Consider the following 14,566-nt stretch of genomic DNA (forward strand, 5'->3'; position numbering starts at 1 on the left):
ATTTATTAGTTTAATATAGTCTAGGAAGATTTTTAGGAATCTTTCTAGCCCTCTTATCAAACTTTCTTTTGGACTTTTTATACTTCTTTGTATATGATTTATTTGGTTGAAATCTAAATTGATAACATAAGTCTTTTAAGTTGCAGAGATCATATAATATTTTAAATTGATCTCCAATCTTTAAGCCGCTATTCAATTCAGGTTCATCAAAAAAAATTACTTTATCTAAATTACTAATATTACTTAGGTATTCTAATCTAGTTCTATCTTTTTCTAAGATTAAAAAAATTATTCCTAAATTAATTTTTAAACTTAGAGATAATAACTTTAAGAATCTTTTTAAACCTAATATAATAGAATAAGTATTTCTGTACCATCTAAACTCAACTAAATTTCTACTCCTAAGACTATCTAACTTATTATCTATATAAAATTTATCTACTATGTTCAAAGGATAATCTAAAGGATTATCACCTTTAGAATTTTTTTACAATTTCTGAGTTAGTGGAAGGGATTTTCCACCGACCTTTCAATTACCTTAACATCTAACATATAGGGGGTGTTTGGTTGGAAGAATAAAAGTATGGAATAGAAATGGGAATGGATGACTCCGATTCTAACTGTTTGATTGGAGAGAATCTCACTCCGATTTTCAGAAATGGGAATGGTCTAATCCCCCTGAAGTCCATTCCATAACCTCCTCTGCAGATTCAAAGCCCATTCCGGTATTTAAAATTGGTTTCCTAAAGTGTCCCTCAAGTTTGGTTATTTTACCAAAAAAAAATTCTCTCCCTGGATAACCCGATGGACTCCCCTCTCTCTCTCTCTTTCTCTGCTACTTATCACCGTTTCTTCTCCCGCAAGCCGCCTTCCTCACCTGCTCCCTTCCCTCAGATCGTCCAACAATCGTGCAGGAGCTGTAATCTGCCCTCAAAATCTTCTTCTTGATCCAAAAAAAAGGTCAGCTCTTGTCCAATCTCCTTAACTTTGGTCAAGATTTGCTATGTATCTGTTGTATTTTGCTTTTGAATTTGATTCATATTGATGCTTCAAGATCGATCTTCTTCTTGCTTAGCTTTGGAGGGTTTTTTTTCTTTTTTTCTCTCTTTGGGTTAGGTGTGATGTTCTTTTGTTTGTTTTTTCTTTTTCGCTGTTGTTGATGCCCTAGGGGTTAAAGGGTGTTTGGATCATGCGGATTGGAGATTTGACTTGCTTTGGGGGATTTGATTAGTATGAGGGATATCATGCCCATCAAAGTTTTGATTTATATATTTCCACAAAAACTACCAAGAAAAATTGGCAAGAACATATATGTAGATTTGCCAGGTTGAAATGCTTAACGCAATAGCGCTTCCTGTAAGCTTACTCTTAGTTAGGCAGTGGTTGACCATGGTAAACATGAACATATATGTAGATTTGCCTTGTTGCATTTGTATATTTTGTTGATGTATTCAACGTTTGATGTTAAAAATCTGGTTGTATATATTGAACCAGTATCTGCGAGATTTTCTGAGGTTGTTATTTGAATCATCAAAAAGTGGCAAGTTTCTGCTAGAAGAGAATTTTTGTTATCCTCTGCTATTTATTATTGAGATGTCAAGTAAAAACAGAAATTTCAGAATGTCATGGAATGCTGCATGCAAAAATGACTATATACCATTTTTCAATCTAAGCATTCTCTTGAGCACTATATGCCGCATTTGCTATCTACTGCTTGAATCCTTTTGACTCAAGGCAGTTCAAAGAATAAAGTCATTTTTATTGAATGCAGTAAAATTGGTTACATTTTCAAATGAAACAATTAAATTTTCACTTGACCATCATATATTCCATTTCCTGACTAAACTAATAGAGGCTCAGATTTTACAAAATATATGCACAGAAAGTGGTGAGATCTTCTAATTCACAGCTAACTGTGGATCATAAAGTTAAATTTTCATCATAGTTAGATGTCAATGATAAATACATACTTGCATTTTTCTTCTTCATTCAACAAAAAATTTATGCAATATTAAAAATATTTATTTTATTGCTGTACTAGTTTGCCTTTCTACTTCTTTGTTCCTTCTGATATACATATGTTACTTCCACTACTTATATCTATATCTTGTAATCAGGTGCTTTTTCATTTTATAATAAAACTTTGGGCTCTTATTTATCAATTTTATTTTATTGGTTATCAATATTTTTGCTTAAAGATAATACTATGGATAACTGTGTACACAGGAAATGGCTCGTCGTCCTATGGATTTGAGAAGGAGAAGAATGCGTTACATTAGCATTATGTGTATGATGTTTGTGGTAATATTTGTGGTATATATGACTTGATATTTCACGAGATTGATCTATCTTAAGAGGCGTCAGTTAATCACAAAAAAGAAAGAGAGAAATTGTTAAGAAATAAAAATCTAGGTAAGCTTATTAATGGGAATGACAGAATATGTGTGAGTCAACTCCGAATGGATAGAAGAACATTTGGTATACTTTGTGAGATGCTTAGAGATATTGGGGGATTGAGAGATTTCCGAAACATATCCTTGTAAGAAATTGTTGCTATGTTTCTTTACACAGTAGCCCACCATCAGAAAAATAGGACAATTGAAACTTATTTTGATAAAAATGGAGAAATCGTGAGTCGACAGTTTCACTTATGTCTTAAAGCCATATTGGAATTATATAGAGTTTTGTTCAAAACCCCTGAGCCTATTACAGAGGACTGCACGGATGATGCATGGAGATGTTTCAAAGTATATAATAATACGCCTTATTCTATTTTTTTATTACTTAGATATTGTTATAAATTTTTTTTGATGTTTTAGAATTGCTTAGGAGCATTAGATGGTACATTCATTAGAGTGATTGTTTCTGTCGAGGACAAATCAAGGTATCAAACAAGAAAAAGTGATATTGCAACTAATGTCTTGGACGTTTGTTCGCCTGACATGCAATTTATATATGTGCTGTCCGGTTGGGAGGGTTCTACACATGATGCCCGTGTGCTTCGAGATGCTATAAGTAGGCCAAATAGTTTAAGAGTGCCTCAAGATATGTATATATATATTGATGAACACAAATATATAAATAAAGCTCATTTTAATTTTTTTATCTTATAATTATAATATATAATACTTTTTTATTTTATATGTCAAGGTTGCTATTACCTGGTTGATTCCGGATACACCAATGGAGAGGAATTTCTTGCCCCGTATAGAGGGCAACGTTACCATCTCAATGAGTGGAGAAATGGACGACGACCACAATTTGTGAAAGAATATTTCAACAAGAAATATGCTCAAGCTAGGAATGTGATTGAGAGATGTTTTGGATTGCTCAAGGGACGATGGGCAATTCTTAGGAGCCCTTCATTTTTTCTGTACAGACCCAATGTCGCATTATTATAGCTTGCTATCTCCTTCACAACTTAATAAGGAGGTATATGCATAGAGACCCTATAGAAGAGAAAGAAGAGGAAGAGAATGAAGAGGAAGAGGAAAGAGAGGAAGAACAGGGAGAGGATGAAGTTGAGTTCATCACCACTCTTGAGACATCTGACCATTGAACTAATTTCAGCAACACTCTAGCTCAACAAATGTTTAACAATTGGAGATCTACATCTTTTAGGAGTTGATTATGTTTTATGTTTTATTATTTTTGTTCAAGTATTTTAGTTGAATATCAGAATATTGGACCTAGCATATTATGGACTTGTTATGGAATTATTTACTTGTTATAAAACTGTTTATTACATGGTTCTACTTGTTTGTGTACTTCATATTTGAATTTTAACAATATTATTGTTATATATTTGTAATATATGTTATTTTTAAGATAATGGCTATATTTGTTATGACCATTAAAGTCATAATTTATAATTATTATAGGATGGAATCTGATGAATGTAGTCAAGTTATAATCATGGTAGAGAAAAGAACAAGCATTCGTGGAAAAATAATGAGGATGCGGTGTTAGTGGAATGCCTTCAGGAGTTGTCTACTGATCCCATATGGAAAGGAGAGAGTAGTTTTAAAAATGGATATATGAACAAATTGGAGAAAATGATTGAAGAAAAACTATCTGATTGTAGTTTGAAGGCTACTCCACATATTGAATCCAGGATAAAATATCTAAAGCAAAAGTATAGTGCTATTGTAGAGATATTATCACAAATAGGATGCACATGGAATGACCAAAAGAAGATGATCTCTTGTGATAAAATATGGTACATGGAGTGGTGCAAGGTATATTTTATAAATATTATTTTTGTTACTCAAATAATATTTTGTTTATTGTTCATCTCTTAATATATATGATTTTCTAATGACAGGTGCATGAGTCCGCCAAAGGTTTATGGGAAGTAGTTTTTCCTCATCTAGATATACTTGAAGAGATCTATGGGAAGGACAGGGCGACAGAAAAGGGTGCTGAAACATTTGCAGAGACTATTGAAAATATAGAGAGAGAGGAGGCAGCTATTTTGAGTGATAAAGATCCAGTGGACTTTAGCATGGATGAGGATGATGACGATGGAGGCCACTCGGTTACACCCTCCTTCGATAGAGAAGACATTTGGTAGCAGTTCGAGAAAGGCAAAGAAGCAGAAAGTTATCCAACAGAAGGAAGCAAGGGTGGCGAGAGAATATGATCTTATGAAGGAGATTTTAGAGGCCATGTCTACGATCCTCGAGACATTTATGTCGCACATAGATATGCATTTTGGTACCATAGCTGAAGCAATGGCACGTGAGCAAGACATGGCTGAGAAGAATGCAGTGAGAGTAATGGAGGAGCTACTTACATTAGAGGCATTGACTAGTGGTGAAGTGATAAAAGTGGCTGATATTCTTGTAGCAGAGCCTAGCAAGAGTGCAGTGTTCTTCTCCCTTCCACCACAGTTGAAGAGGCAGTACGTGTTTAGCCTTCTTGACTCGGCTATTGGTGCATTAGGTTTTAGACACTAGTATTTCATGTGATGTTATTGTTGGAGTACTTGGCTTTTTGTTATGAAAATGTGAGAATCTTTTGGTTAGATTTTTATGATCATGATGATGTTGGATCAGTAAATTGGATAATGTTTGTTTTGTTTGGACTGTGAGATTTGATCAAATTTGGAGGTTGCTGGCATATCTGTTCTCCTATATTTGACTATGATATATATCATTTGCAGGATTGTCATGATTTATTTGAATCTTGATAATTTTGATATGACAAATGATTGGCGGTTTAGGTTTTGGAATGATATAAAATTATGGCATCATCTGCTTTCATATCTTCAGACTTCAAAATGCGTGTTTGGATGAGGTAAGGGCTAAATTTATTTTGAGTAGATCAATTTAGAATTATTTTTAACTTCAGTACTCTAATATGATGTTGATAAATAAATATAGAAAATAGATTTATTTTCCTTCTTGTTCTTGTTGCTTGATTACACTGATGGAACAAGATTGGACAAACCAATCCTTTACTTGAAACATTTATTATTGTTGGCTTGCATGTTTCATTCAAAATTGTTATTCTCGAATATACTGATTTTTCAAGGAAGTAATGTTATTGGCTGCAATAACCTTGCTATATCTGACAAAAGAGTTATCTGCAAGCATGTCAGTTTGCATACAACAGTCGATGGCTCTGCCAAAGTTGTTGTGGTATGCCCTCTATTTTTTTTTAGTGTATTATCTTAAATTGCTTCTTTGCTTCCATGACTTGTGATGGGAAAAGATTGGTGGCCCAGCTACGTTTAATAATTATGGCCTTACTACAGGTTGTGATATGAGGCATATAATTTGGAACACATTGTATCATTCTATCAGAGTTTATTTTTCTGATACTTATGTCTATTTGCTAATCATTTGTTATTTCATTTACCTGGGTATTAAAAGTGAAGAGATTCAGATTGTGTTTATTTATTCATATATTTAATATCTTGGTATTTTAAATGATCTTGCAGGAAGGACCAAATCCTGTTATTGCAAAATCTGGTAACCAAATAAAGAAGCTCTCTATTCAAGACAAAGATCTGATTGTTGAGGGTGACATTATTGATTTGAATCCTGATAATTATTTATTTATTTTTGTAACTGTTGGCAATGTGCATGTGCATCTTTGTCAAAAAGAGATTCTAGCTTCTTAAGAAAAGAGACGCCTTTTATTGTTTAAGATATTGGTTCTGGCAAATCTGGTTGTCATATTTTGTAAGTTTTTTTTTTTTTTTTTTAAATTAAACTAATGTTGATGGTGCAGGTTGCCTTTATAAAAATTCAGCATGTATTAACCTCTTCATTGTATCTTTACATGTGATGGTCTGTAATCCATGTAACAGAAAGTAAATTTTAACTTTTTTTTTCTTTTGTGTTCAGTTTAATGTCTATGATTATACGTTGACAATGATTGTTATGCGTATCTATGCTAGATACAGTTTGATATTTGTGATTGTAGATTTTGTTATTGCCATGCTTATTCATGCAACTGGTCAGAAATTTATGACGAAATGTCATCAAAGTTTGTAATTTCTGAACTTTTTAAAACTGAAGGTTTCAAAACTCAACTCATAAGTACGTTTCGTTTATGTATTTAGAGTTGAGAGAGGCTATTTTTTTTTTTTTCACTAAGCTGTAGATAAACAGATGTAAGCATGCTTTTGTTATCCATTTGTCAAAGTTTCGATAATAGTTGATTTGTTATCTATTTGTTATTTTAAAAATTTTAATTTTTGAAGATTTTTAGTTCAAGGGTAAACATGAAAATTTGAGTTGATTTCGATTCCTATATTTAGATGAACCAAACAACAACAATGGAAATCATCCATTTCGATTTCGATCATGAACCAAATGCTTTGGGGGATTTGGCCATTCCGATTCTGATTCCAAGCCATTCCGATTTCTATTTCCATTTCGATTTTGGTTACGAACCAAATACCTCCGTAATTTATCATTATCTTAGCAATTGGAATTTGTGAATAATTATAGGTTTTACAGTCTTTCAAATGTATCATTGTCAGTTAATAACAACTATTAACCATTTGAAATTTAGTAAATCCATCAGGATTCCAACCAAGAGATCTCTCTTCTTGGATTGGATAGTGGATAAGTTGTCAGATGTTTCTGATAACTGTGAATCCACTAAGGTCGGTCTAAGATAATAATTTATTATCTTAGGGATCTGAATTGCTAAATTATAGTTAGAAATTGGTTTATATTTGGTACTTTTCGAAATAAATAATTTACTAACTATATTCTTTCTATTAACTATTTTCTTGCTCTCAGAATTTTCTAAGACCAAGAGATCACTTAGATCTAAAGAATTACTAATTCCTAGGGGAATACTAGTTCCTAAGATTAAGAGAATATTAGTTTTTAAAGAATTATTAATTTCTTTATCCTTAGAGAAATATGAAGTTTCATGAATTTTTTTAGATAAAGAAATTAAACTAGACCTACTAGATGAGGAGAATGTGTTTAAGATAGGCTGGTTCAAAGCTTCGAATTCAGATAAAGAGTTTGGCTATAAATCAGATGTAGAAGCATTTTCTTCAATATTTTCATAAGAAGGAATTCTATCAAATTGATTCAGTAGAATTTTATCTAATTCTCCTGAGAATTCCTTATCAGATTGTTCTTCATCAAATATTGGAGGTACCTCAGTTAGATCTATATAATCTTCCTAAGTGATTTCAACATAGTTTTTGATTGGTACCTTCAATTGACTAATGTCTGGACTTAACTCAGAGGATTCTAGTAAAGATATAGAATTCAAATTAACTTTAGTAGTCAATTTAGTATCAATATCGGGACTATGAACAGCCTTAATGATTTCATCAGAAGGATTTTTCTCAATCAGAATTTTATCAGATTCTTCAGATGAATCATTTTCAGTTTCAACTTCTATGAGATTAGGTATAGTATCGATCTTTATAGATAAATCACCAATCTTTACTAATGAGTTATCAGAATTATCCCGATCAACTTCAAATTCTTTTAGAAGGCTATCAGTTTGAGTTTCTTCAAGGTTGAGAGAATGATCTGTACAGTTTTGTTGTTCCTCAACCTGGTCTAAAAGTTCAATAATTTTATCAGGAAGAGTTTCTACCTTAGGAATTTGATCATTGGTAGAAACCTGAGTTAGACTCTTACTTCTTTTATTTTGAACCTAAGAAGATTCAGCTTTAGAGCTTCTACAATTTTTCCATGATTCAGCCATCATCCTTTTAATTACAGTTTCTTGTATTTCAGGACTAGCTTTCTCAAGGCCTTGGATATAATATTTATCGAATTAGTCAAAAAATAAAATATATCTTTCTTCAGTCCTCATCTGGTTAAACCATATTTCTCTTATAAATTCTCTTTCCCTTTTATTATATATACCCAAGAACTACTCTTTTCTATCTTTGTTTTTATTAGAATCAAAGTCTTCTTTTAGTAGTTTTTTATTTATAGAGAATTCAGTCTTTTCTATGATTTTAGAATCAATATAAGAGCCATATGGAGTTCTTAGAACTAACCTAACTAATTTCTTAATCTTTATTTTTATTTTTTTACATCAATCATTCGGTAAGAGATCTAAGGATATCAACCATAGAGACTATCTCAACAGACTATTTACGACTTACTATCCTAACGCCTTCCCTCGGCTAAGCGAGATTTACAGCGCTCACTATACGGACTTCGCTCTAAATGGCAAAGAAAATCGCCAGATCCCCTTCTCGGCATGAAAAATGGTGGCTACTTGGCTCTGATACTAATTTTGACCTGGCCAACGTGCGTATGCTTGGAAGCAGCGGTATGTGTGTGTGTGAGTGGGTCAACACCACAGGTATAAGCTATGTGCGTACACATAGAAGCAGTAAATGGATAGGCTACGTTCGTATACATAGAACCAATAAATAGGTAGGCTACGTGCATACACGTAGAAGCAGCAAATGGATATGCAAACTATGAGTTATACGATACTGCCTGCATGCACCGTATAACAAATAATCCGAAACCTAGGAGTAAAAGTAAAATGATTATAATTGAGGAGTAAAGGAAGTCAGACCTATAGGTAATATCTAGGCAAATAAAAAATAAGGTAAAGGTAAAAGATGGATAAAATGGAGATGAAGAACGGACTAACAAAGCTCAGACATACGATCAATAGACTAACAAAGTCTAAAGCCAGTCTAAGAAAATAAAAATCTAAACTAAGATACAAGCTAATGAAATACTAAAATGAACCAAAGTGCAAGCTAGGTTATTATAAGAGACTAAAAGTACAAACTTTAAGGAGAACTAAAGCAAATAAACACCATCAAGAGAACTAAATTTTCTAATAACTAAGATCACCCAGATTGCAAGTAAACAAACTAATATAAGGATAAAAAGCATAAATGCAAAAATTAGATTATTGACAAAAGGCATAAATAAATTATTGCAAAAAGATAAATTAACTACAAAATAAACTATACTATTGAGTTAACTATTAGTAAAAATAAACTACAAACTACGAACTATAATCAAAAAGATAAAATAACTACAGAATAAATAAAATTAACAAAAGAACAAACTGATTACCAAAAAGAAAAGACTAACTAATAACTAACAGTAGTAAATAAAAATAAACCAAAATAAAAAGACTGCTACTAGAAAGAAATAAGACTTAACTAAAAACAAAATAAGATAAATAAAACTAACAAAATGAAACAAAGTACAACAGAACAAAGAGATAAACAAAAGCTTAAAATAAAAGCATAACAAAATACTCTAACTAATTAGATAGCATATAGTCGCTCTGTTGTTTATTTTACGACTGCACAAGAGATTGCACTATGGTTTTAGTACAACCTTATAGCATGTTACAGATAGTATTTGGGTTGTTTATCCTGATTGATCCGTTATTTACTTCACAATCTTTATCAATCTTAGGGTTGTTTACCCTTAGGAGACTGATCCATTGTTTACTTCGCAGCCTCGGTAGCATTCCAAATATTTACTGTTATGCTACAGTAACATGTTATAGTGTGCAATAGTACTGCACAGTATTTCTACTACAGTACTGCACAGTGCATATGCTACAGTAATTAGCTATAGTACTAAACAGTAACTATGAATAGTAATGAACAGTAATGAATAAGTAAACAAGCTTAAACGTAAAGAAAGTTTAAAACATAACTAACAATAGTAAAATGAAAAGAAAAATGGGTTTTATTTATAAAAGCACACTTAGAGTCTGATTAAATGAAAATACACAACGTACAAGCTTTACGTGTACTAATCAAACTTGAGCAAACTTAAATAGAAACCACGAGCGCTAATATATGTTAATACATGTCTAATCACACCATAAACATATTTATTTAGAAAAAACTCACATGGGTTAGCAGAGCTAAGACAGAGCTTGTGGGATATCTGTGGAGGAAATGATGGAAGAAGATGGAATGGAATTGTTTGAAGGAGAAACAATAAATGGAAAAGTAATGGAGATGGATTAGTAGATGATGAAGGAAGAAAACTTCTCAAAAAATGAAAGAAAGCTTTCTCAAGAAGAAAGGCTCTCTTTGCATATGAAAGAAGTCTCTTGGAGATGTGGAGAGAAGTGGAGTTTTTTAGTGGAATGGGTGGATGAGGTGGTGTTGGTGGAAGGAAAGAAGATGCCTTCACATGATGTTGTCGGCATGGAGGAAACAAATGGGAAGATTAGTGGAAGTTTATATGGAGAAGATGAAAGCTTTGTGGAGGAAATGAAGGGATGAAGGAGTTAAATGAAGGCTTGGGAGGAAGAAGATGAAAGAACAAAGAAGATTAGAAATGAAGAGAAAGAAGGATGGAGATAACAAAGAGCGGAAAGAACTCTGCCATAGCACCGAACCACTCTCTTGGCCTTGCCTCTCCATGCTCGGCCTCCCCCTGAGTGGATGCCTTCTCTTTTATTTATAGACGAGGGAAAGAACTATCTGAACTCAACTTGTTTGGAATCTGGGTGGACTTCATTTGTTTTGAAATTCGAAAGTCTCTGGAAGTTGGACCTGAAGTTGAAATTTAATTGATTTTAAGTCCGATTTTCTGTAGCGTATAGTGTGTCAGGAATCTTCCTTTAAATGAATAGCGACAATATCAGGAGTCTTTCTGTAGCTTTCTTGTCGTCTCTGGATCCTGGTGTAGATCGACTTTTGAGGATGAACTGTTTATAAGAATTGAACCGGCTTCAATATTAGTTGATATTGCTTTCAGAGAATAGTAGTAGTGGTTGTCTTCTAAAAATAGTAGTAATCATCTAGTTGTAGAAGTGGCTAATAGAAGAGCCACTGGATTATACCTGCAAAAAAAAATTTATCTACTAAGAGATTGGTAGAAGGGTTAGTAGAAATTTTTTTTTTTACAAAGCTCAACCTTCTGGAGTGAGGTGGTTGAGTACTGGCAAAAATTATTTTGCTTAACTTTTTGGACCATAATATAGATGGATGTCTATTTGTTTGTAGTTGTATCCAAATTCTTCTTCAATTTTTAGGTATGATATGACACCTTCTTTGAATAGTCTTTGGCTTCGAATTCTTTTAGGATAATTTTCTAAGTTGAGAAGAGTACTCCATTCTAGATATGAATTTTCTCTGCACAGAAGATCTTGAGAGTCTTCTTGAATTGGTATTCTTGTTGGAAGATCAGTAGTTACCCAAATTCATCCATCGGTCTAGCATTTTTGTTGTTGTAATTTTCTGGCTACCTAATAAACTTCTAAATATGATATTACATTATAGACTTTGAGATCAAATTCTTTAGCAGATGGAGCAAAGTCTTTGACAGATTTTTCTTTTCTTTTGTCAATTTTGATCGAAATCTCACTTGATTATCCACATCTTCAAGAGCACTGATATTGTAGATTTGAAAAGGATACTCAATGCCTCCTATCTTCTTTTCTTCTATACAACTATATATCTTTACTTCAAGATATTCTTGATTTTTTTCCACATCTCTTAGTATAGTGGCAACAATGCAAGAAAATATATCATATGGCATGGCACAGTCTATTGATATCAGCTTCACAAGTCCTTTATATAAAGCCCTGATTTTTTCTGGTCTAGTCAGTATATTTATCAGTGGTAGAAAGAGCTTAGGATAGGTCCAATTGTCTAAGAATAATTGTATATCTTCAAGGAGCTTCTTTGACTCATCAGTCTGACTAGTTTTTTTATAGATATCTTCTTGGAGTTCAGAATTTAAAACCTCTTGTGCCTTTTTTCAATAATCAAGTTTTTTGAACTTAATCATTGTTGGCATCTCTGGTATTTCACAGAGATTATAGAGAGAGATGAGTTCAGAGATAGGTTGTGTTATCTGTCTTCCAACTTTATAAATATTTTCTTTGATGGCTTTCAAAGAATATTCTTTTTCTACTAAGTCGTTGATTAGACTGGTCATATAGTGGAGAAACTCCTTTTCAGATCGGAATAGATGAGCATCCCATGCTTTATAAATTATAGAGCATATTTCTTGAGGAAGATCAAAATGAAAGGATTCCAAAGATTTTAAATCTTTATTTAGTTCATCATATAAAAGGATTTTTTCCTTTTTTTTCTTCTTTGAGTCTCTGAAAAATAAAGATGTGAGTATCTTAAAAGTATTAAGGATTAATTTTAGGACTCTAAGAAATTCTTTGTCTTGACTGCATCCTTGTTCTTGAAATTCAGAAGAGTTAAAATGACATAATGTAAGTATTTATGATAACAGTTCAAAGCATTCTTTTGATTTTGAATAAATAAAATTTTAATTTTCATATTTAAAGAACTTAGTACTAATTTCAAAATGTATAAGATTTTATAAAATCAATTATGTTTTAAATATTTTCTATTGGTCTTATATGATCTTTCTTAAGCTTTTCTCATTAATTCAAGTTTAGTTTGTATGAATAAGGATCTGAGTTTCAGGTAAAGACTTTATCTTGTTTTAAGATTTTAAAGTTATAGATAAAATCTCTCAATCTAATAGATCTTCTAATTTTAGAGAATCGATCAGTTATCAAAAATCTATTACTATTACTAAGGGTTAGATATTTTTCTATCTATCTATATATATATATATATATATATATATATATTTGTTAGTACTTATTTTAACCTCGAAAGATTTTGCTTTCTTCTTTTTAGGAATCTTTCGAGCTCTCTTATCAAACTTTCTTTTAAATTTTATATATTTTCTTATATGTAGATTATCTATTTGGAATCTATATTGATAATAGAAGTCTATTGAGATATAGAGATCATTTATTTTTTCTTTACTAGATAGCTTAAATTGATCTCTAATCTTTGAGCTACTATTCAATTTAGATTTATCAGAAAGAATTACTCTATCTAATTTGCTAATATTACCTATGTATTCTAATCTAGTTCTATCTTTTTCTAGGAGTAAAGAAGTTATTCCTAAATTAATTTCTAAATCTAGAGATGATAACTTTAAGAAAAATCCTTTTAAACCTAATATAGCAGAGTAAATATCTCTATATCATCTAAACTCATCTAAACAGCTACTCCTAAGATTACTTAATTTATTATTAATATCTATATCTAACTTATCTATAGTGTTCAGAGGATAATTTAAAGGATTGTTGTCTTTAGAATTCTTCTGAACAATATTCACAATTTCTGAGCTAGTAGAAGAGATTTTCCACCAACTTTTCAATTGCCTTAACAAATAATTTACCATTGTCTTAGCAATTAAAATTTATGGATAATTATGGATTTTACGGTCCTTCAAATGTATCATTGTCAGTTGATGATAACTATTAACCATTTGGAATTCGATAAGTCCATCAGGGTTCCAACCAAGAGATCTTCTCTTGGAATGGATAGTGGATAAGTTATAAAAAGGTTTTGATAACTGTATATCCATCCAAGTTGATCTAAGATAATAATTTATTATCCTAAGGACCTTAACTACAAATTTATAATTAGAAATTAATTTATCTTCAGTACTTTTCGAGATAAATAATTTACTAACTATATTCTTCCTATTAATTATTTTCTTATTTTCAAAGTTTTTTGAGATTAAGAGATTATTAGATCCTAAAGAATTACTAATTCCTAAGGGACTACTAGTTCCTAAGACTAAAAGAATATTAGTTTCTAAAAAATTATTAATCTCTTTATCCTTAGAGAAACATGAAGTTTCATGAATTTCTTCAGATAAAGGAATTAAACTAGACCTACAGAAGCAGTTTCTTCAAGATTTTCATAAGAAGGAATTCTATCAAATTGATTCAATATAATTTTATCTAAGTCTTTTGAGAATTTTTTATCTGATTGTACTTTATAGAGGTCAAATATAGGAGGTACCTTAGTTAGATCCATATTATCTTCTTCAGTAATAATTTTAATGATTTCATCATGTTCTTTGCTTGGTACCTTCAATTGACTTACGCCTGGACTCAACTCAGAGGATTCTAATATAGAATTCAGATTAACTTCAGTATCAGTATCAATATTGGGACTATGAACAGTCTTAATGATTTTATCAAAAGGATTTTCTTCAATCAGGATTTTATCAGATTCTTCAGATGAATTATTTTCAGTTTCAATTTTCAAGAGATTGGGTAGAGTATCGATCTT

General features: G+C 31.5%; 1 protein-coding gene across 3 annotated transcripts; it reads left to right on the forward strand.

The window, feature by feature from the left end:
- Window positions 1-795: 795 nt before the first annotated feature.
- Window positions 796-6,153, forward strand: LOC105035495 (uncharacterized). Of its 3 annotated transcripts, none has more exons than XM_010911066.4 (4): window positions 798-960; window positions 4,325-4,903; window positions 5,165-5,298; window positions 5,945-6,153. In XM_010911066.4, exons 2-3 carry the CDS (start codon window positions 4,509-4,511, stop codon window positions 5,295-5,297), a joined length of 528 nt encoding a protein of 175 aa, XP_010909368.1. In that variant the 5' UTR covers window positions 798-960; window positions 4,325-4,508; the 3' UTR covers window position 5,298; window positions 5,945-6,153. The 3 variants fall into 3 exon arrangements, with proteins under 3 accessions (XP_010909369.1, XP_010909368.1, XP_029117798.1); XM_029261965.2 differs by lacking the exon at window positions 798-960 and adding an exon at window positions 3,876-4,238; XM_010911067.4 differs by lacking the exon at window positions 5,165-5,298 and having other exon boundaries at window positions 796-960.
- Window positions 6,154-14,566: the final 8,413 nt, after the last annotated feature.

The sequence above is a fragment of the Elaeis guineensis genome, chromosome 6 (assembly GCF_000442705.2).
Source record: "Elaeis guineensis isolate ETL-2024a chromosome 6, EG11, whole genome shotgun sequence".
NCBI classification, from domain to species: Eukaryota; Viridiplantae; Streptophyta; class Magnoliopsida; order Arecales; family Arecaceae; genus Elaeis; species Elaeis guineensis.

What these genes read in the sequence shown, in the direction of transcription:
- LOC105035495 (XM_010911066.4), top strand. Translation starts at nt 4,509, where the DNA reads ATGAGGATGATGACGATGGAGGCCACTCGGTTACACCCTCCTTCGATA. An exon ending in CCACCACAGTTGAAGAGGCA is followed by an intron (nt 4,904 to 5,164) that starts GTACGTGTTTAG and finishes TATCATTTGCAG; the next exon opens with GATTGTCATGATTTATTTGA.